Source organism: Myotis yumanensis, unplaced genomic scaffold (assembly GCF_028538775.1).
Source record: "Myotis yumanensis isolate MYYU_CA2020_CCGP unplaced genomic scaffold, mMyoYum1.0.hap1 SCAF_14, whole genome shotgun sequence".
In the NCBI taxonomy this organism is placed as follows: Eukaryota; Metazoa; Chordata; class Mammalia; order Chiroptera; family Vespertilionidae; genus Myotis; species Myotis yumanensis.
Window position 1 is genome coordinate 7,161,652 of NW_027223765.1, and position 23,311 is coordinate 7,184,962.

General features: G+C 53.2%; 1 protein-coding gene across 1 annotated transcript; it reads left to right on the forward strand.

Moving 5' to 3' along the window:
- Positions 1–8,927: 8,927 nt before the first annotated feature.
- CSRNP1 (cysteine and serine rich nuclear protein 1) lies at positions 8,928–20,759 on the forward strand. Its single transcript, XM_070391574.1, is given in 6 exon segments — positions 8,928–9,055; positions 15,593–15,826; positions 17,541–17,800; positions 18,246–18,560; positions 18,660–19,556; positions 19,558–20,759. Coding segments are annotated over 5 exon segments (1,761 nt in total). The 5' UTR covers positions 8,928–9,055; positions 15,593–15,615; the 3' UTR covers positions 19,636–20,759.
- Positions 20,760–23,311: the final 2,552 nt, after the last annotated feature.

The window sequence follows — 23,311 nt, forward strand, 5'->3', positions numbered from 1 at the left end:
TATTATGCAATTTTGTCAAGTAGTGGCACAAAGCCCATTGAGACATTTGCATCAAGCCTCTCCAGAATGTGGAAAGTAATGATGTCCAGTGTGATATCAACGCATTTTATCATTAAAGACAGAGAAAAGATCAAAACCAGAGGAGTGTCACTAAAGTTGTCCAACTCACACTGAAAACCAACACAATTCACACTATGGCTTGTGAACTGAGTCATAGGCTACTGAGAAATAGTATGATCAGAGAAAAAGTAGAGCAAGCCCTTGACAAAACTCCTCGATCAAACAACACTTTTGGACGTCACAGAGAATCAATGGCACACAGTGTGAAAGAGCCATCGCTGTCCTGAGAGCTGGCAGACAATCACTTTATTGTTGAACTAAACCACTTGTGGCAAGCCTTGTTCATTGTGGGTCCAGAATTTATCCTATCCCTTCTCTCTTGATAACAGACCTCTGATTTTGATCCATGCACCCAGATCTCCAGTCTCAGGCCATAAATGACGAGTGGTCCAAATCAGTCATGACCAGCCCATTTCCCACGTTCCCAATCTCCCTTGCTGGTATAGGAGACCGTGAGACCCCGTTCTGGCCAATGAAACACAATGGGAAATCTGCTGAAGGTACTTCTATAAAAATTTTTGGATTTTAAAAAACAGATAGGCAAACGTGCTGGGACCTCTCTTCCCCTTTCTTCCTAACTTAACGATGGTCATGATCCTGGTGCTGGGCAGCCATCTTTGCAAACAGGAAGCAACCAGCACAAGGCCAAGCCTGAGAACTCTAAGACGCCAGCACTGACATGACTGATGTGACCGAAGGTGAGTGGCTGCCTCCTTCCAGCCTTCCTGTTCGGGCACAGGAGCAACCCCTCTCTCTGTTGAAAGCCACTCCATTACCGGTAGTTGACAGCATTCGTAATGGGTCTACCACTGATGTGTCTGCTCTCTACATATTTGCAGAATACACGAGAGAAATGTACCTGATGACTTTTTGTTCTATTTGCAAGATAAGATAAATGAGGCCCGGCCCGCCTGGCTCAGTGGTTGAGCACCGACCTATGGTCCAGGAGGTCATGGTTCAATTCCCAGTCGGGCCATATGCCTGGGTTGCGGGCTCAATTCCCGGTGTGGGGCATGTAGGAGGCAGCCAGTCAATGATTCTCTCTCATCATTGATGTTTCTCCTTTCCCCTCTCTCTTCCTCTAATGAGCTATAGATCCCAGTTGGGTTTAGCCATGGGGAGCCTCAGCAAGAAAGGGAAAGGGAAGAGACTGAGATCAAGGCATTTAGTCCCCTGGGTCCCTGCCTGTGAGTCTCCATGTGCTGGATGCATCCTTCACCGAGGGGCCACTGAGCCTCCCGAGGCAGCCAGCCCACTCTACTCGGTTCTCTCCTTCTGGTGAGCCTCCCCTGCCCTTTCCTCTTCAGGTGCTAACAGCTCTGTTGGTGCTCATGCAGGTTATTGCACCATTCCTTGGGATGCTCCTACACACACACGTCAGTCTTTTTGTAAATAAGCTTTCCTAAAAGTATCCTATTTTTTGAGTGTGCTATTATATATTGGTAACTGGCTGATCAACCAGCATCAATTCACAGGTTTAAAAGAAAACACACACACACACACACACACAACTTGCATCTGAACGCCAATCACACACCACTGTATTTATAAACACCAGCTGTCAGGCAACAATCTGGCTCCTGATCTCGGTATGTGTGGAAACAAATAGCAAGAAGGGTCAATGCCCTATATTCATGTCTTCTCTGATGGACTGTGTCTTTTCAGACACTGTGGGGAGAGATGGACAGCAAGTGAGAGACACTGTTAAACAGTATGCTGCCTGTTCAGGGAAATATATTCCCATGAGGTTTTGATATGAGAGGCGATACAGCATCCCTTTGTGCTATCGCTCTTTGCCATAGGTGGCCGGCTCAAGCAGCATCTCAGTGGCACGTTCAAAATCTTGATTACTTCGAACTCTTCGCTCCAGGGCAAGACTATCACTATTTTTCACGTTGAAGATAAGATATCAAGAATTCAAAGACAGAATGGTGGTGCCAAGGCTCAACCTTTGAGGGTATGACTCTTTCTCTACATATGAAGGTTTTCTTCTCTTGGCAGAGAAATAACTCAATATAAAGGCAACCACTAGAAAAATTAAAAGCAGACTATAAACCTTCAAATCATCAGGCAAAAATACAAACACATGTGCGCGCACACATGCATATCAAAGAAAACAAAAAAATACACATAGTAAAACAGAGAACAGAGGAAGCATTGAAATAGAAAACACAGAAGATAAGATGACAGAATTAAGACTAATATATCAGTTACATCAACAAATATAAATAGGATAAACCCGTCCTTATAATAGAAAAAAGATTCTCACATTGGATCAAAAACAATGTCCTGTTGTGTGTTGTAAAGAAGAGATACATCATTACCAAAACAACGTGGAAAAGTTAAAAATAAAATGTAAACCAGATATAGAAGAAAATACTGAGTTGAGGATGCAGTGCTACCATCAGCCAAGGGTAAATTTAAAATAAAAATGTTAAATGAGACAAGAGGAAGTTAAACAGAAGAGAGAACAGTATCCATGTTAAGAATCTAGTTTTTAGAAATCTCTATGCACCAAATAGCATAACTTCAAAATCAAGAGTAAGATATGATAGCTGAGAATAAAAATATACAGAAGACGCAAGTAGAAAGAGGGTAAAACAGAAGAGTATATTTTAACTGAGCACATCAGCTCATGAGCTAGCAAAAAAACAAAAGACAGAGGAATGTGGAGAATCTGAATAATATTAAATATGATTGAGCTTGAGGTGCAAAAATCTCAAATAAAATACAAGCAAATATAAATCATCAATATCTCAAAAAAATCAGTTATCACCTTCAAGTAAGTTCATTGTAGTAACATTCAGGTGGTTCAATAATATTAGGGAGTCTAATAAAATTGACCATATTATTAGATCAAAGAAGAATGACATAATTTCTTCTCAATAGATGCCAAAAAGAGATTTGATACATATCTACATCTAGTCCTGCTTAAAACAAACAAAACCATAACAGAATAGCAAAAGTATGTATAGATGATGCGATTGAAAAATGCACAATAATCAGAGACAATAAGAGAATTCAGGATGAGGGTGGTTTCCAAGGTTAATATAAAAAACTCAGTAGCCTTCTTTTATATTGAAAAAATACAACTTATCAGAAAATATAATAGCAAGAAATTGAAGTGACAATAGCACTCAAAAAGATAAAATATTCAGAAAAATATTTAAAAGACATATCAGGGCCTTTACAAAGATAATACTAAAGTTATACAGGGAACATTCTATACTGTGCTTTTGAATAGAAAGACACAGTATTAAAATGTCAGTGCTCCCGGGCCGGGTAGCTCAGTTGGTTAGAGTGTCATCCTGATAATGCCAAGGTTGCCGGTCTGGGCACATACAAGAAACAACCAATGAATGTATACATAAGTGGAACAACAAATTAATACTTCTCTCTGTCTCTGTTTCTCTCTCTAAACATCAATAAATTTAAAAATGTCAGTGCTCAATTAACATATTAATTCAATGTGATCCTAATTAAAATATATTGACCCTTGAAAAAGTGGAGTTAGAGGCACTAAACCCCTGCAGTCAAAAGTTTGAATATAACTTTTGACTCCCCCAAAACTTAACAATCGTCTTCCCTAAGTATCCTCAGTATCTACCAAAATCTGTAGATGCTCAAGCCCCTTATATAAACTGGCACAGAACAATGCACACAGTCAGCCCTCTGAATCCAATGACTCCCAACCAAGAATTGAAAATACTGTTTTCCGTCAGTGGATGGTTGAACCTTTGGATGCAGAACTGAGGCTACAGAGGGCAGACTGTATATTTATTGAAAGAGTCCCCATGTAAGTGTGAAGTTCACACTCATGTTGTTTAAGAGTCAACTATATTCATAGGACTTTTTTGTTTGTCAGGTGGGGAATGCGTAAAAAAATGATATGAAACTCAACTGTGGAAATAAATAAGAGCCAGGAAAGCCCTGGAAAAGAAAAGTAACACAATGGGTTAGACCTATCAGATGATAAAACACACTATGAAATTATAATCTTTTAAGCAATGTGGTACTTAAAGATGAAATAAATAGATAACCCCGTGGACCAGAATAGAGAACCTGAAGCAGGTCCCAATACACATGAGAAGTCCATTTCTGTTTAAGGTAACTGACATTAGAAGAGAAAGGAGATAGGAAAATGAACTGATCACGTTGGAGGGGAAGGGTAAAGTGGGAACCCTATTCCATTCCTTAAATCAAAATATTCCAAATGGATAAAGGTTTTAGATATTAAAAGACAATAAAATGCTAGAGAAAAGAATAGGTAAATTTATTTATAATATTCTGATAGGAGTGCAGCACAACAAACCCAGGGTCCCTCAATGGACTGTATAAACATTCACAACTTCTGTATGGCAATACAACAGACTAGAAACCAAGGCAGAAAACCAGCCAGGAATAAGTGTGACAGGTGTGACAGGCAGAAGGGCTAATTTCCTCACTCCTCAAAGACTTACAACAACCCAATACAAAATAAGCAAAGACTATAAACCAGCAGTTGAGAGAGAAATACAAATGGCTTATAAAAGTCTCAACTTCACTCATAATTAGAGATATGCCAATGGAAGCAGTAAGATATCTTCTTTGATTCTCCTATCAGATTGGCAGAGATCAGTAAGTTTGATAAGACCTAGTGCCAGGGAGGGTGTTAGGAAACAGGCATGTTCAGATGCTACTGGCTGAGTGAAATTGGTGCAACTCTTGGGAGGATGATTTGGCAATATCTGTCAAAATCCTTTGACCCAGAATTCAACAGCTCGAATTTTTAATCCACAGATCTACACTCAAAAGCCTTCCAGTTTAGCTCAGCCGATGTGGCTCAATGGTTGAGTGTCAACCCATGCACCAAGAGGTGGCCCATTCGATTCCTGGTCAGGACACATACCCAGGTTGTGGGCTCGATCCCCGGTAGGAGGCATGCAGGAGGCAGCCGACTGATGTTTCTCTCTCATGGATAAACAAGAATGTTCCCTGTAGGAACATTCACTCCTACATCCATAGCAGGAGCCTGGAGAAGTAAGTTCCTTTGAGTAGAAGGAGGAAGAAGCAAGGTGGAGATGGACAGGACTCTCCCCAGGACTGGAGGGGTGGGGCTGTCCAGAGAGGGGTGTTTGAGCATCCTAAGGAGATAGGACCTTAGTCCTTACTCCCAGCCTCACGAAAGACTCCTGCCTTCCCTCCCACAACCGAGGGTGCCACCACCTACTCTGGGTAAACCCATAGGCTTGGATAAGAGGTGCATTAGCCATGAGCAGACAACATGGCTGAAAAATCAGCCAGGCCTTCCTGGACAGAGAAAGGCATCCCCATTTGTGAGATAAGCCTTGGAGGTGGTGGGGTTGGGGCAGCGCATGGGAGAGTGTCCCTGCGGACTGAGGTTGAAGTTCTGGGGACTTGGCTGCTTTGATTTGATTTTGAAAAATAACATCTTTTCAATCAATGTTGCTGGAAAAACTGGCTATTTACCTGCAAAAGAATGAAGTTGGACTCTGACCTTATACCACATACAAAAAATTAACTCTTAACTAAAAGACCTAAATGTAAGAGCTAAAGCTATAAAATTCTTAGATGCAAAATAACATGAAGCTCCTGGCAACCTAAGAATCATGGTGGAATAAAATCCTTCCCCGCTCCACTAATATAGATGGAGAGAACCCTACACCGTTGAAACTGACCTGTGAGCCCCAGTTATCTCTCATTGATAAGGAGGCAGACTTACCGGTGGAAGGCTGAAAACAAGGGCGCCGACTGTCGTGCCCTCTCCCTCCTCTTATCAAGGCAAAACCTGCGTGGAGTGAATCAATCTGAAGTGTTGAACTTGACTTCTTACATGTGGACATACTTGTCCATCCAACCACTGCCCAGATCAAAAGAAACATCTCCAGCATCTAGAAGACTGGCTGGTGGCTCTTCCCAGTCACTACTCCCTAAGGTAATGTTATCTGTTGCTGTGCTTTAGTTTTGCCTGTTTTTAAACTTCATGCAAATAACTGGAATCGTAGTTATTCCTCTTTTATGGTTGGCTTCTTTTCCTCAGTATAATGTTTTAAAGAGTCATCCCTGTCATTGAATGAGGCAGTTGTTTGTGTGTGTTTTCCAGTGCTAAAATCCCATTGTATGATAAATCACAATTTGTTCCCACACACAGGCTGCATATTTAGGTTGTTTCCAGTTTTAGGCTGTTAGGAATAAAGCTGCCGTAACATTCTTGTGGCTTTTGGTGAACATAAAAGCCTTTTTTTCTCTTGGGTATATACTAAGGAAAAGAATTATAAGATCATAGAGTTTACCTATGTTTGACCTTTGCAAGTACTGCCAAATTATTTTCCAAACTGTATCAATTCACTGTCCCGCCAACCATGTTTAATAAAGCTGGTGAATTTTCAATCTTGCTGCATTTGCTACTATTTTTTTAAATCGTCCTTTTAATTTTAGTCTTTCTGATGGGAGCTCATCATTAATTTTAAAAAATACTTAAAACTAGTAATTTTTTATTGACCTAAAACAGGTGGTCCATGGACACTGAATGTTTGAGAAAACTTGTTGGACTCTCCTAAGTATTCAGCGATTCCCTGAGGATGTGTGGGTGTGTTTCTGCCTATGTATGTGCCATAGTCATAGATGGATGCTGCTCCAGACCCCACCCTCCTTGACTTGGAACAGACCCTTTATTTCCCCACCAACAGGAAGCACTTATTTGGGATCCCAGAGGGAGATGTTTTCCATCATCGGCAACATCTGGGCAACATCTGGCGAGCCCATCCCAGGTCAGGGAGGCTTTTCTGGAGAAAACGCACCCCTTATTTGATTCTTTTTAGTCTCCTATATTTTCCCTTATTCTCTCCTCTCTTCCTGGCCCCAAACCCCGTCACCCATTGGGCTCCCTGCTCTAAGCCCCCAATCCCTTGCCAACTCCCTGCCCTGGTGCCCAGCAGGATGCAAACCCAGGCAGCCTGAGAGATCCTCATGAACTCTAGTGCTCAACCTGGCCCGGTTCCCTGATCAGCAGGCAGGGTCTTCTCACTCAAGGAATGTTGAAGCTGGTGGGGTTCTCTGGTCTAGTGCTCCCATTTATGAGAGAGGAGAGGAGAGGGGAGGGGAAGGGAGGGGAGGGAATAAGAGACTGGAAGGAGGCAGCCACAGGGAGGGCATAGCTGAGTGCCTGACGGGGAGGGTGGTGGGCATCATAGCCCTAAGGGCTGAGTCACCTCTAGCAACTGACACCCAGCTCCACAGCCTTTACAGCCTCTCAGCCATCAGCTATGGCTTCAACGCACCAGCCTTATGCGGATGACCCTTCCGTCTCCACTTCCAGCCCCACCTCCCTGTGCACATTCACTGGGCGCATGTAATTCACTCGGCAATCTTGCCCACGTGCAGGACACACCCTAGAGCTTTATCGAGGGTGTGGGGTGGGAGTGTAGAGGTAAGGCTGGGAGAAACCGAATGAGATACAGAGCAGAAAACCTCACATGTAAGTTAAAACTGTGTGCAGCTGGACCGACGTTACAAGCACAATGCACAAATAAAAAGAAATGCGCACAAATTAAAGACGTTAAAATGGAGGTGGGAGTATGAAGAGAGAGCCCCGAGCCTGCACAGATGGGCCAGGGAGTTAGTGGAGACGTCAACCTGAGGGCGCTGCGAAGTCACGGGAACGTGGCCGCAGCTGTGCAGACACCTCCGGCGGCAGGCCCCCAGGTTCATGCAGTCGGGGCATCCGGGAAGGACGGGGACCGTGGCTGCCCCCAACCCGCTTTCTCCTAGTGCAGTGGTTCTCAACCTTGGCTGCACATTAGAATCACCTGGGAGTCTTTTAAAAATCCTGATTTCTGGGCCTCATCCTCCGGAAATTCTGTTTCTTTGTTACTAATGATAAGGCCCAGAAATCAGGATTTTAACAAGATTCCCAGGTGAGTCTAATGTGCAGTCAAGGTTGAGAACCACTGCCCTAGTGCCCCTCCCTGAGAAGTAAAGGCAGGCAGCCCCTGCTACACATACAGCTCTGGCGGAAGAGGGGCCTTCACCACCATCGCCGAGGCAGAGCCATCCAGGGAACCCCCCCCACCCAACACACACACACACACCTGGGGGCGGGGGGGGGGGGGCGGAGAAAGGAACACTGAGCGCTGGGCTCGTCGCTGACAAGTTTCACCTGGGAAAGTCCGAGAACCCAGGATGCTGCGGGGGAGGACTGGGCGGGGGAGGGCCAGGCGTCCCCGCAGGCTCCCCGGAGGCATTGGAAGCCGAGGCCTTAGGCGATGGGGTGCTAGGCAGCAGCCAGGGGTCGGACAGGCGAGAGGACGGGCTGCAGCGAAGGTGTGAGGGTGGGGACGCTCAGGGACGCGCGGTGGGGGAGGGTGGCGCCCGCGGCCGGGAAGAGCGGCGCAGGGGGGCTCCCGCAGGGCTCGCTGCGGGCGTGCACACCTTCCCTGCGGGAGTGCGGGGAGCGCGGGCTCGCGGTCCGGACGGACCGGGCCGGGGCGGAGCGGGGAGGCCGTGCGCGGCGCCGGTGGGTCGGGGGCGGTGCCTCCGGGGCGGGGCTGGGGCGGTGCCTCCGGGGCGGGGCGGGGCGGGGCGGGGCGGGGCGGGGCGGGGCGGGGCGGGGCGGGGCGGGGCGGGGCGGGGCGGGGCGGGGCGGGGCGGGGCGGGGCGGGGCGGGGCGGGGCGGGGCGGGGCGGGGCGGCGGGAGGCCTGGCCAGCGGCCGGGCTGCGTCAGCGCGGCCGGCCCCGGAGTTTTCCACTGACGACGAGGGCGGAGCGGCGGGCGGGGCCGCGCAGACTGTCTCCCGCCGCCGCCGCTGCCGGACCGCAGAGCCCGGGGAGGCAGGGCCGACGGCTGCGGGCCGAGTGGACGCGGGGGTCGCGGAGCGGAGGGCGTCCGGCGGGACGGGGGTCGCGTCGGGGTCCGTGGAGCGCACCCGGCTGGCAGGTAAGCGCGGAGGGTCCCGGGCCGGACGGGACGGGACTTTGGGGAGGGGGCGTCCCGCGCGGGGGCCGCTGTTCCTCGGCCCGCCGTGGGCCCCCCGACCCCTAGAGCGGGCGCGGGGGCCAGGACAGCCCCGCGGGCCCCAGACGACGTGACACGGCCGGGGTCCGGGCGGGGGGCAGGGCGCGGAGGCGCCGGCTTTCGGCTCCCCTCCCCTCCCCCGCCCCGCCGCAGGCACCCCACGAAGTCCCGGCGCCCCGAGCCCCGTGCCGGCGGCGGCCGAGCCGAGCTGCGCGCGGAGGTCGGGGCACGGGGTGCGCGCGTCCGCGGGCGAGTTTCCTTTTGACCCAGTTGCCGGCGAACTTTTCCGAAGTTCCTCTCGTGGCCGGAGCAGGTGACATTTGTCGCTTTCTTCCTCGGGCTCCCCCCGGGGGTGGATGCTGGGGCTGCGGCGCGTGCCCGGCGCCCCTGGGAGGCGGGACCGGGAGGGAGTGGAGGGATGAGCGAGGAGGAGGCTCCGTGAGTCACGGACCCCGGGGAGAGAGGGAGGTGGGAGGAGGGAGGGGGAGGGATCGTGTCGTACACTCACCTGTTTGTCAGTCGCCGTCACACGCAGAGGCCACCACGGTGAGTCACGGCGCAGCTCCACCGGCCACCCCGGGCATCGCGGGCGGCCTCCCACGCACTTCCTCTCCCCTCCCCAGCACGCACTTCCTCCCCGGCCTCCGTGCCGGCCCCCCCGGGGGGCTTTTCCACCCGCACCCACTGGAGATGCCGGCTCCCGAGCCACCGCCACGCACTTAGTCACTCCTGCCCCCTGGCACAGTCACACGCCAAGCCCACACTCCTGACACACAGGGTCCCTTCCCAGCTCCACTGCCCACCGACACCCCCGTGCAGATGCCCCACAGCCCCTCCGGCCCAGCTCACCGCAGCCCCCACACCCCGAAGATCCCTGCCCTCTGCGGTGTCCACAGCCTGAGGTCGCCCAGGCCACTCACCTTTCTCCCGTGTCCTTGTCCCGTCACCTCTCGCTGAGCTCGGGCTGCACGGGCGCAACCGGTCACACCCCCTCCTGTCCCGGTGCTGAGCCATCTTCTTAAAATGCAAATCCGGCCTTGTCACTCCCTGCTGAAACCCTGCTGTGGCTCCTGTGCCCTCGGGCTGAGGCCTGACCTGGGCGCCCGGGGCCTGCAGCACCGCCCACCCCGCCTCTCCTCACGTCCCTCACTCACGCTGTGCCCTCTGTCTGAACTCCTTCTACATCCTTCCCGCGGAGAGCCCGGTACCCCGCCTGCCCACCCCTTCCACCCACCCTCGCAGCTCACAACAGGGCTTGTAAACTCTGATTGTACCCCTACTCCCTAAACTCAGCACTGCAGGGGGCCGCACTGATGTATGTCTCGCTCCCTCTGTGCCTGAGCAGGGCTCAGCACCTCACTGGAGTCCGGTAATTATTTGTGGAATGAATGAATGGATGGGAGTGGAGGAGGCCTCGCTGGGTGGAGGAGGCCGTCGCTGTCAGGTGCAGTTTCCCTGCTGCAGAAGCAATTGCCTCACGTAGCCAGCAAGCATCTGGCACCTACCCAGTGCCAGGCCCTGGAGGCCAAGGCGAGGAACTGTCCCCGCCCCCCCCTCTGATCACTTTCAGAGGGAGAGGTGGGGGAGGGGTGTGCCCAGGCTTCCTGTCTGCCCTCTGGGCTGCCCAGGCTGTTTCTCCAGCCAGTCCCAGTGGGGGCCCCAGAGGTGCCCTCCCCTTCTCCCAGGAAGTAGTTCGGGGGTTGGGGGGGGGGGGGGGGCTCGGGTCTTGGGGAAAACTGACCTGCCCTAGTCAGGGGCTCCGAGGTTAAATGACACATTTTTCAGATTCTTGGAGTTAGAAGGAGGTTGCTGAAGGTGCCCCCTCCCCAATACTAGCTTGGGGTGGGGGTTGGGGCATTGGGACTGCTGAAGTGCACAGAGGAATTGGTGTGACTTCAGAGGCCCTGAGATTGTCTCTTCCCCGAAAGCCCACCCCCTCCCACCCCCCACAATAGCCTTGGTTTGTTTGGTGCCCAGGGTGAGGTGCCCTGTCCCGGATTCACACAGTATGGCCTGAGTGTGTAGATAGTGATGGTGAGCAGGGAGGGGAGGTGTGCCCCCCTCGCCCTGGACTGTCAGCTCCTGTGTGTGTTGGCAGGAAGGCGGTCTGATTCTCAGGGCCCAGGCAGATCCCGGAAGAAGCCTGGTGGTTCTCTTTGATTCAGGGCCTGTCTCCGGGGCTCCTGGGGGTGTGGTATTTCTGTCTGAGCCAGCTCCTGGGAATTGCTTTTCCTTCCTCCAGGACCCTGGGAGGGGGCTGTGCTCACCCTGGGAACAGTGCCACGGCCGGGAATCTTGATTCCTGGGTAGCTGCTGGAGGCCCCTCCCCCACCCTCTGACTCACTGTCTGACACTTTTCTTGGACTCTTCCACTATCTTTCATTCCTTTTTCTTGGCTTCTCCTTGTCTCTGGCTGAGTCTTTTTGTCTTATCGCCTGCCTCTGCCTCTCGCAGCCTCTTGATTCCCAGGTGGGATGGTGGCTCTTCCTTCTTCCCTCACCGCAAAGGAGTATCAGGGAGGAGATGGTTTCTCGTTTTATTCCAGGCCTGCAGATCCTGCGGGGGTTCATCACAAAACCTGCAGCGCGGCCCTAGTTTCTCCGTCTGCAGTTTTGGAGCTGATAACCCCTCACCTTAAGTTCCCATTCTGTAGCTATCCCTGAGGCAGAACCACGGCTTAAACCTGCTCCCTTGACCCCGCTGTTTGTTTACTCGGGAACAGGGAGCCTCCTGAGATGCATGCGTTGGCACCTGCTTTGGCACCTGCTTGCAGCAGAGCTTTCTTCTCCCTCAGAGCCACCCCCTTCTGGGTACTGTTCTAGTTCAAACCCTCCGCTGCAGGCTGGGGGAGGGGTGTGAACCCCGCCCCCCTTAAACTGACTGTGACAGGAGCATGCGATCACACTGACCACTCCCCCCCCCCCCCCCCCCCCAGAACTCCTGTGCTTAATCTTGTTTCTGTGTTTATACAAAGCACCCACCTGTCTACCTCTGATGGTCCTCAGTTGCCTTCTCTATGCCAGACTCCGTACTAGGCCTGGGCACAGTGACAGCCAGGCCGAGAGGCCCTCAGCCTGGTGTGAGGGAGATGAGCAGTGAGGCCACTGCAGGGTGGGGAGGTGAGGGCTGTGTTGTGGGGATCTCAGAGAGGCATGTGGTGAGTGAGGAGCCGTGGGGGTTTCGGGGAGGCCCTCTAGGAGATGATAGGCCAGGAGGTAAGCAAGTTGTGGCGATTAGGGGCGCCACAGTTCTGCTGGAGTGTAAAGTGAGAGGGGAGTGGGGAGACTCCCAGGATGAGCCTGGAGGATGGGCTGCAGCTAGGCCTACTCTGGCCTCGCTGACCCTTCGTGGAATCCCCTGAGGGAGTGATTCTAAACGTGGGGGTGGCAGGTAGATAGGGGGTTTAATAAGACTACTCTGGCTACAGGGTAAAGAATGGCTGTGGGGCGAGGACATGGGTAATAGCAGTGGGGGTGGAGACATAGTGTAATAAACTTTAAATTGCAGGTGACGTACATAAAATGCATGACGTATATGAATCTTACGTGCACAGCTAGATGGATTTTATGGTTTTAGACACTCATGGAACAAATATCAACCCAGATCAACTTAGAACATTTCCAGACTGCCCCCCCCACCCCCCCCTACTTCCCCCAAGATCCCCTCCTGGCTGTTCTGGTGCATCCCTCCCCTCCCCCAGTAACCACCGTTCTAACTCGCATCAGCATTGATCGGGTCTGCCTTTTCTTGAGCTTCATTCACATGCATTCTTGCGTCTGGCTCCTTTCATGTAACATGGCATCAGTGAGATTCATCTGTGTGTGTGTGTGTGTGTGTGTGTGTGTGTCCAGGAGCTCGTTCTTGTCTTCACGGTGCTGAATGACGCAGTCACTAAGCACTGAGCACTAAGCACTTGACATGAATTGACTCAAGAAAGCCTCCGAACCCTGTGAGGTTTTATGAAGGAGGATTGGAGTGTCGTGGTTAGGGAACTGACCCAGGGTCACTCAGCTAATTAAGAGCTAAGCCGGAGTTCAATTGCAAGCAGTCTGGTTCTGGAGCCAAGGTTCTTACCCTGTGCTGGGTGGCCTCCATGGTACCTACTGAGCCCGTGCCGGGCCCTGTGCGGATTAAAGGAGTTAGTGTGTGACTGGATGTAGTTGGAGGGAGAGAAGAGGGAAGGAGGAGTTGAGGATGGCTGCAGGTTTCTGGCTTGAGTAACCGGGTGGGTGGCAGTGCTGTTACTAAGATAGGGAACACAGGAAGAGGAACAGATGGCACGGGCAGGGGGGTGGGGAACACAGACGAGGGGTTCGATTTGGGGCCTGCAGAATTTTATGTTTCTAGGGAACAGCCAGGCAGAAACACCAAGTGGGCATTTGGTTTTGGGGGAAGGGGTTTCAGGCTTGGGTGTGTGATTAGGGAGCCACTCAGCACCCCATAGACCAGGGGTGGGCAAACTTTTTGACTCGAGGGCCACAATGGGTTCTTAAACTGGACCGGAGGGCCGGAACAAAAGCATGGATGGAGTGTTTGTGTGAACTAATATAAATTCAAAGTAAACATCATTACATAACAGGGTACGGTCTTTTTTTTTTTTTTTTTTTTTTTTAGTTTTATTCATTTCAAACGGGCCAGATCTGGCCCACGGGCCGTAGTTTGCCCACGGCTGCCGTAGACACATCTGGAGCTTGGGAAAAGATGGACCTCGTTGGGAGACTGTGGTGGGGACAGCAAGCCTGGGTGTGGTTTGTCCCTGTGTGTCTGAGCGTCTCTGGTCTGCATGTGTTGTTATATGTGTGCATGCCTGATTCTGGGTCACAAAGTCCCCCCATCTCCTGGGAGAACCTGCAGGTCAGCTGCGAGCTGGGTTGTTTTTGTTTGTGGTTTGGCCCTGGGAGGGGGGTGCCAAGCCTGAGAATGCACCCGCCGAGAAGCCCCCGGAAACACCTGTGTGTCCTCTTTCCCTGTGGGCCCCAACGTGGAGGGTTTGCAAGGAGGCCAGCCCTCTCTTGCTTCTCTTGTGCCTGCAGGGAGAGGCTGTCCCTGCAAAGAATGGTATCCAGTAAGCCTACCAGGAAGTTGATTGACAGCACACCCTCTGGGTCTAGGATCCAGGGACTTTGTGAGAGGCTGGGCGAAGGGAGAAAGGGGTGTTTGGAAAGGACACCTGAGGAGGGGAGATCGCCAGCCCTCTGGTTGGTTTTTCCTGTTCTCTCTCGTTTCCTGTGATAGCTGTGGGGGAGGGGCTCCCCAGCACTGGGGCCCCTGCATCGTTTCCCTCCTGGGGGCCGAGTCCTGAGTGCCACCGGATGTGCAGAGACAAGGTGATCAGCCCTTGGGACTGAGTCCTTAGGGGATCCCCAAGGGGGTGGAAGGGGCTGTTATTTGCCTTGGCATTTAGGGGAGGGAACCCCAAGTCCCCTCCACTCCACTTGGATGGGGCCAGCCAGCCTGTGGGAGCCTCGTTGCATTCCCGCGGAGGACTGAGACCTGCAGAGGGAGACAGGAGCAGGGTGTCCTGGGCGGCTCCAAGCCACCGAGCTGCAGGCTGGAGAGAGCGGGACATGGTCTTGGCAGGTCGGTTTCACTGGAAGAGTTGTCTTTTTTTTAATGGGAAACAATTTCCATGGGAAGTTAATTCAAACAAACAGGGCTAGATATTGGAGTAGAAGGCAGATGTAGGCGACCTTTTAAGACCAAACAGGAGATACGAAAGCAACATGAAGCCTAGGTGTCCCACAGTCATGACTGGAGGCAGGTCCTCCGTGGGGCGGGGGTTTCTGAGGGTAAGTCTGAGCAGGTCCTTCGCGGGAGAGGAGGGACCCGGGAAAGTCCTGGGCCTGGGAAACAGGGCCAGCGGCAGAGCGAGCCTGCTCCCCCGTGTGTCCTGGTTGGCCTGGCCCTGGAAGCAGGGCCCACAGCTGCTGCGTGTGTGCAGGGCAGTGTGCCTGTCTGTGGGTGTGCTTGGAGGGGAGGGGGCGGGGGAAGCAGAGCCATGGCCGCGCCGACAGTCTCTCACACACACAAAAGCACACAGATGTGAGCCCTGTGAATCACCCAGCCAGTGAGTCAGCCCCCAGGATTCCTGTCGGGGAGTGAGTGAGGCTAGGCAGAGGTCTGTCGGTCCATCTGTTCGTCTGGTGTGTGCGCGCCTGTGTAGGTGGGTTGTGGGAGGTGGTGGGGAAGGTGCCGGGCAGGGTCCTGGAAGGGCTTTTGGGTGGAGTGATGGGAGTCTCCAAGCCCAGGACGAGGGCTTGGGCCTCTCTGCTCTGTCTTGTGCAAAGAAGACCCCTAGGGATGTGCCCCCTGGGGATGTGCCCCCTGCACATGGAGCTCCGGGGCCGGGGCGGGAGGGCCTGGGACACTTCGAAGGGTAAGTAGGAGAGGTGGCGATCAGAGCTGAGCCCACCTCTGGCCTCAGGCCCGCCTCTGAGAGCTTTCTCCTTCCTGTTCCAGGCTGTCTGCGCCCGGTACCCACCATGGCTGGGCTGCTGAAAAGGAAGTTTGACCAGTTGGAAGAGGATGACTCCTCACTCTGCTCATCTTCGTCTTTGTCCTCCTCCGGCCACCACTCTGGCTCCTGCTCCCCAAGCTCTTCAGTCTCCCCAGCCTGGGACTTGGAAGAGGAGAGCCCCTGGGATCAGATGTCCCCGCCTGACCGAAACGTCTGTGGCCCCCAAAGTTTTACCCGTGAGTCCCTACCCTCCTGGGAACCCCACCACACACCGCCCCCCTTCTTCCTTCCTTCCTAAAGATGAAATTGGGAGGCATGTGACAAAGCCGTCCTGGCCACTGGAGGCTTGTGTCCCCATGGCTTTAGCTCCCCACCTCATCCACTTCCTGGAATACAGTGGTCACTTAGGAATGCCCACTGTCCAGAGGCGCTTGGTCTTGGGTACATTCACCTTTGACCTTGGGACTCCCCGGTTTCCAAGTCATGACATTCAGAGCAGAGCTCCCGGAGTGGCCCTTAGCCCTCCCGCCCCGGCTCCTCCCTTCTGTTCCAGTTTCGTTTCTCCGGCTCTCGGCTCTCGCCCTGTCCTCCTTCCAGCTGCTCTGCCAGAGCCCCACGCCCGCCCGCACTTCTCCGCTGTGAGGCCTGTCAAGCCGGTCCCTCTCCTGTCAAAATGCCGCTTGGCTTTACCTGACCGGAGTGAAAGCTTTTCCCCAGTTATTTTTCAAGCTGGCAGATTCTGATTCCAAACGGACCAAGGAGGCCCGGGAGCGGTTTCTCAACCTTGCTTTGTACGATCGCTCCCCCCAGCCCCAAGGAGCCTTTTTAGACAGCTTTTTCCCTCATCACCCCCACCTGATATTTTCTGAGCACAGAGATGATGTTCATTTAGGTACTACCTGCATGTCTGCGTTATATATATAAAAAAGTATAATTCTTAGCACATAGATCTAACGGTACATTAACTGACGAAACAACTGTGGGTTTATCATAGAACTAGAAGGATGGGTTAATATAAAAACCAATCTCATAGTTTACCAACTGACTGTGTCAGAGGAAGAAAAATATAAGAGCTACTCTAGATGCTGAAGAATATTTGATAAAACATAACGTTCCTTCTAGATAAGATTCTTGGTAAGGTAGACATAAGTGAATTCTACTTAAATGGTTAAAAAATCGGTTTCATCCCGAAAGCTGATCTGACTAATGAGGAAACACTGGAAGCATTTCCCACTAAGTCAGGAACAAGAGGAGGATGCTGTCTGTCACCACTGTTGGTTAACATGGTTCAGGAAGTGCTAGCCAATTCAGTTTGCAGAGAGAACAAGAATTCTCCGTATTACATTGGACAGGCCAAATTGCCACTAATGTCTCTAATAGCATATATAAAGTGATGCTACAAATCAATAAAAAAAAAAATTAGGAAACTATACAAGGGACCTATAATCTATATATATAAAAGGCTAATATGCAAAGTGTCCCCTCGTGAGTTTGACCGGGGGACTGGGAGTTCAGTTGCTCACTATGACGTGCGCTGACCACCAGGGGACGGTGTAGAATGGAGGAAGGCTCCGGCCAGCAGCTGGAAGGCCCTGATTGGTCCTGATTGCTGGCCAGGCCTAGGGACCCTACCTGTGCACGAGTTTTGTGCACCGGGCCTCTAGTTGGCTTATAAAGATGGGAAAGATGTTTACACTTACAAATGCTCTCATTTCAGCTGGTAATAGCAATAACCTAGTATTGGCATGGGGTGGTGTTCAATTTTACCAACTCTAATCCCAGCCAGTCTGGCTCCTCATTTTTTTTTGCTTCTAAATTTGAATCCATCTCTTTGGGGGGGGGGGAGGAGAAAGGAGGTGTGAGGAGCAGTGGATCAGGGTCCCCTTCCAGGGGGTTGTGCTGCGTATCACAGAGAACTCATGCGCTACCCCTGCTCCGCTTGCCTTCCAGCCTTGTCCATCCTGAAGCGGGCTCCCCGGAAGCGTCCAGGCCGCGTAGCCTTCAACGGCACCACTGTCTTCTACTTCCCTCGGTGCCAGGGCTTCACCAGCGTGCCCAGCCGCGGTGGCTGCACTCTGGGTATGGCCCCTCGCCACAGTGCCTGCCGCCGCTTCTCCTTGGCCGAGTTTGCACAGGAGCAGGCCCGGGCACGGCAAGAGAAGCTCCGCCTACGCTTGAAGGAGGAGAAGCTGGAGGTGCTTCGAGCGAAGGTAGGAGACCCCTCAAAGGTCCACAGTGAAGTCCTAGCCTTGAGGGGAGGGGCATCAGGGGCAGGTGCTGGTTTGCCCCCTATTTGGGGAAAGACATGCCTGGGGCCAGTGATGGCTTGATCGGGATCTGTTGCCGGGGTTATGTGCAGGCAGAACGGGGCATGGTACCTGAATCTGTCTGCCTCAGTGGGGAGGAGGATGTGGAATTGGCGGACACGGGGGTCGGTGTATCTGGCTGGGGGAGGGCGTTTGTCCATGAAATGGACAGGAAATCTCTTTGCAGATGCCCCGAGGGCAGTGTTCTTGGCCGTCCTGGTCACTGGGGAATCCACAGTGTCCAGCCCAGAGTAGCACATGGGGGTGTTTGTCGGATGACTGGTGGCTGTGGGGATGGAGACCACCACGTCTGTGCCTCTCACATCCCTCCTCTCCCCCCTGGATGCAGCTTACAGAGGCTGGGGTACCCGAGGCGGAGGCCGGCCTGACTCTGACCGTGGATGCCATTGATGATGCCTCTGTGGATGAGGAGTTGGCAGAGGCCGTGGCAGGTGGCCGGTTGGAGGAAATGACCTCCCTCCATCCCTACCCGGCCCGGAAGCGGCGGGCCCTGCTGCGGGCTGCAGGCGTGCGGAAGATCGATCGAGAGGAGAAGCGGGAGCTGCAGGCTCTGCGCCAGTCCCGGGAGGATTGTGGCTGTCGCTGCGATAGGGTCTGTGACCCTGAGACCTGCAGCTGCAGCCTGGCGGGCATTAAGTGCCAGGTACGGTGGTCGGGCTGGGCTGGGAGCGGGAGCCTGGGCTGGGGGACTGCTTCTCTGGGCTCCTCGGGGTCCTCACTCGTGCCTCTACCTTCTCTGCAGATGGACCACACAGCATTCCCCTGTGGCTGCTGCAAGGAGGGCTGTGAGAACCCCAAGGGCCGTGTGGAATTCAATCAGGCGCGGGTTCAGACCCACTTGCTGCACACACTCACCCGCCTGCAGCTGGAGCAGGGGGCTGAGAGCCTTGGGGAGCTGGAGGCCCCTGCCCCGGGCAGTCCACCCAGCCCTGGTGGGCAGGTCCTGACCCCCACTTTCCCACTGGCCAACCCCCCCGTGAGCAGCGAGCTGGGAGACCACAGCTGCAGCAGCGACATGACTGACTCCTCCGCAGTATCGGGCACCAGCGAGCCCCCTGACAGTCCTGCGCATCCAGCCCTGCCTGACCCTGGCTTCCAGCCTGGTATGGAGGATGACAGCCTCGAGCGGATCCTGAGATTCAGTGACTCAGACCTGGGTGGAGAGGACGACGAAGAAGGGGGTGTGGGGAACCTCGACAACCTCAGCTGCTTCCACCTCGCCGATATCTTTGGTTCTGGTGACCCCGGTGGCCTGGCTGGCTGGACCCACAGCTATGCCAATACCAGCTTCACATCAGGCATCCTGGATGAAAATGCCAACCTGGATGCCAGCGGCTTCCTAAACAGTGGCCTTGAAGGGTTGGGAGAAGGCAGCCTCCCTGGCACCGAGATGCCGCCCAGCATGGATGCCGGCCAGAGCAGCTCAGTGGACCTCAGCTGGTCTTCCTGCGACTCCTTTGAGCTGCTCCAGGCCCTGCCAGACTACAGTCTGGGGCCCCACTACACCTCTCGGAAGGTGTCTGACAGCCTGGACAACCTTGAGGCACCCCACTTTCCCTTACCTGCCTTTTCCCCGCCGGGGGACACGGGCGTTTGCTTCTTGGAATCCATCATGGGCTTGTCGGAGCCAGCTGCCGAGGACGCTGGCTTCCTTCTGGAACAGCCGGTTGTTTGAGGACACTGCCCTGGCATCACTGCTGGAGCTTGTGCCTGTGTGAGGACTAGGGGGCCTTTTCCGGCCCCGAAAGCCCTGTTGCTGCTGTGCCATAATTTGGGGGCTCTCTAGGGCCTGTAGGTAACCGTCTCCCATTGGCCGGCTCACCCATGTGGGCATTCCTAATTTCCATGCAACCCTCTGGGTTGATGTATTATTTATTTTTGTAACTTTCTGTGCTGGAGAGAGTGGGAGGGGGCTCCCCGCTTCAGCCACCCAGCCCCTGGCGCCCAGTTTCTCCCACTTCCATGGCACATGCCAGGAAGAGGAGGGCATGATGTTTCTTACCCTAATGACAGCGAGACAGGGCTGGAAACATCTACCTCTTCCGGCTTCTGCCACCCTGAGCCCTCGCCCCCTGGGTGGCTGAATCCTCTGGACTGTGAAGAACATAATTTATTTCCATAATTTATTTGGAGACTAGGCAGCTTAGGCTTCTCATCCCTGGCTGGGGTCAGGGTGGGGCACAGACCCCACCAGTCCCTTTTACCTTACAGTCCTGCAGCCCTGCCCTGCCTGGTCTTAGGTGTAGACCAGATGTGGATTCAAACCCTATGTCTACTGTGGCAGCTGCCTGGCTCTGGATGGTTGAGCAGGCAGAGGTTAGCCTCGGACAGTGTCTGGGCAGAGGAGGGACTGAGCTGACCAACCGTGACCCACTCAGCCCCCTCTACTTCCTGTCCTCTGCCCCATCTCCCCTCCCCCAAGGGCCATAGCCTTTAGTCCTGGTCCATCAATGTAGGAAGGGGAAGCAGGAGGCCGAGAGCGCGCAAGGGGCTTGCCTCAATGCCTCGGGGCCCACCGCATGCCCTTGAAGACAATCTCAGGGCTTTCTGGACACTGCACTCCAGGCTAGCCCACCTGCCTGTACCCTTGGCCAGTTGGCCAAGACAAGGGGTGATGCCTTATGGCTCTTATGCCCGTTTGTTGATGATGAATTTTGCATCCTAATTTCTATATTGTCCCTGAATATTGTAACTATAATTTATTCATTTTTTTCTCTGTGTCTGTGCCAAGGAGCCCAGGCTCTGGGCTTGCCTTCTTACCCAGGAGGCCGTCAGCCTGTGAGCTTGTGGGAACACCTTCTACCTGAACTTACAGGTACCAATAAAAAGGCTCTATTTTTAATGGTGCGGTCTGCATTTGTGGGAAGACTAAGAACACAGGTGTTCGCTCGGGAAGTGAGGGGGAGGGAAGGGGAGACAGGCCCTGCAGGGCAGCGCGGATACACAGTATGCTGGGCCTCCTTCCATGCAGGCCAGGCAACCTGGACACTGGAAGCCAGCTGCGAGGGGCTGGCTGGGCTCATGGAGCAATTCTCCCTTTGGAAGAACCCCTCTCTCTCTCCAGGGATAGTCTGAGACAAGCTGTGTACTTGGATGGGTGAGGGCACTCACCCAAACTGAGCTGAGGCTCTAAGGGTGAAGTCACCGCCCCTCCCCCAGGTGGAGGCAGGCGGAGGGGTAGGGTGGGTAGAGGCCTTGTGTGGGGCTGAGCTACTGATGTCCCTGGGGACTTGTGCACCACACACCGGAAGCTGTAGAACTTCATCCATCTGCACCAGCCAGACCTGTCCGACCTGTCCCTGGCCGCCTGGGCTGCAGGCCAGAGGAGCAAGCTGCACTCTGCCCTGGTGAGCCCCAGTCTGGGGGCTTGAGGAGCAAGGTCAACCTCCCTCTTAGCAATAATAATAATTTGCACAAGTGCTGGGAAGGGGACCCAGCAAGGAGACCTGACTTCTTGTTCTAATCCTCTGCCTCTGTTGGTTCTCGCGCTCTGTGGTTTACTGGTTAAGCACACAGACCCACAGTGCCAAGTTTGAATCCCAGCTCTTCTACTACCAAGTGAGATTTCTTATGCAAATGACTTCCTCCTCACTGTGCCCAGGTGTCCTCAGTACTGTGCAAATAACCCTGCTCACCTCCTAAGCTTGTCTAGTTCATGTATATACAGTACTCTGAAGAGCGTCTGGAACATGTAAGCCTCGTGACTTCCATGCTCTTTTCATGCTTTGGCCTCTATTTCTATGTTTTATCCTCTTTTTTTTTTTACCACTTTTGTCACCTTTTAGGTACATCTCTTGCCTTGGGACATGCACGTGGCCACATGGCCATATGGTCAGTGGCCACTAGAGGACTCGAGGCTTGGCATCTGGCCCATGGTGGGGTAGGCTGTCCTTGTGACCAGCTTAGGCAGGGACAGCCGGGTCTTAGGCCTCTCATGGTGGACACTGAGTTGCCCTGTCTCTCTCACTGGCCCCTGGGAATCCCTTTGTAGAGATTGCTTCGGCATGCGTGAGCCAAAAACACATCTCTCCAAAGGCAGTGAGGCTCAGCTCTGGCTGGCCTGGGGTCTGGGTGGCAGCCTCCAGCAGCTCCAATATCCCAGCTGGAAGACCCTGTGAGCTCCTACCCTGTGGACACAGCCCATGGCTAGACTCAACCTGCTCACGCCCCCTCTAGAGCTACAGGGCCACTTGGCCTTTTTTTTTTTTTTTTTAAAGATAAATGAAGACAGTCAAGGTTTTACAGCAATATAAGTGTGCTGAATATACAATCTTTTACGGCATCATTTTCCATACAGACAGACCTCTCGACACAGCCCTTGTGGAGAGGGGCTAGTGTTTGGACAGGTTATGGGTCGAACCTGTGGTCCCACGTGGCTGTGATTCAGGCTGCCTGAGGTGCAGCAAGTAAACAAAGCTTGATCAGGTGCATGTCATTGAGTAGAAACCCACGAGAACGTTGTAAACATCTTGACCACGCCCTTTCTTTGCCTTGTGGAATCTGGCTATAAATAAAGACTGGGCTTGCAGGCCATGGCGCTGTGTCTCCATCAGAGAGGGCAGCGTCCCAACCAGACCCAGCTTTCCTCACCTGTCTTTTCTAAATCCTTCACCGCCCCCGCTCAGGCTCACCGAACCTGGCTGTGCAGGAGGGGCACAAGTCCTCCTGAAGAAACGGCGTTGTAAAGCACCTCATAGTCCAGTGGACTGTTTTCCCATAAGGAAGATGGTAGTAACCTGGGGAAATCCTTCCAGGTCATCGACTCGTACCCAGAGGCCATACACACCACCCATCAGACACCAGGCTCAGCAGCCAGCAAGGACAACTTGAGCTGCTCTGAAAGGGACCCTCCCCCGTTCACTGTTCCCAAACCTTAGTCACCGGCCTTCTCTCGATAACTTTGCCATATCCACATGCTACTCAGACGAAGCATTTGACTCCGCATCAGTTACATCAACATGCTTAAAAGTTAGACCCAGTCTATGTGACACCACCCACGGATTCAGGGGTTGGTTGTGCTGTTCTCCTCCATTGTCTAAAACTATTGAAACACATAGTTATTAAACTTTAAACGTGTTTGCTAAATATCACCGGCAGGGATTTGTACCATGATTTGGGAACACACGGATCTGGTCTAATTTCCTGCCACAGATGGGGACCTTGAGTCCAAGAGAGGGGAAGGAAGGGTCTCGGGAAGGTCACACAGGGACATTCTAGACCTCCTGATTCCCAGAGTCCCTTCCCCCGAGGTCAGACGGCCCATTACTGCCATCCTGATAAACAGGAAGGCAGGCATTGGGAGCACAGCAGAGGTGACCTCTCTCACCCTCTTGCCGGTTACAATGAACGATATTCACTTACGTAGGGACCACTGCTTTTGTCCCCTTAGGTGCT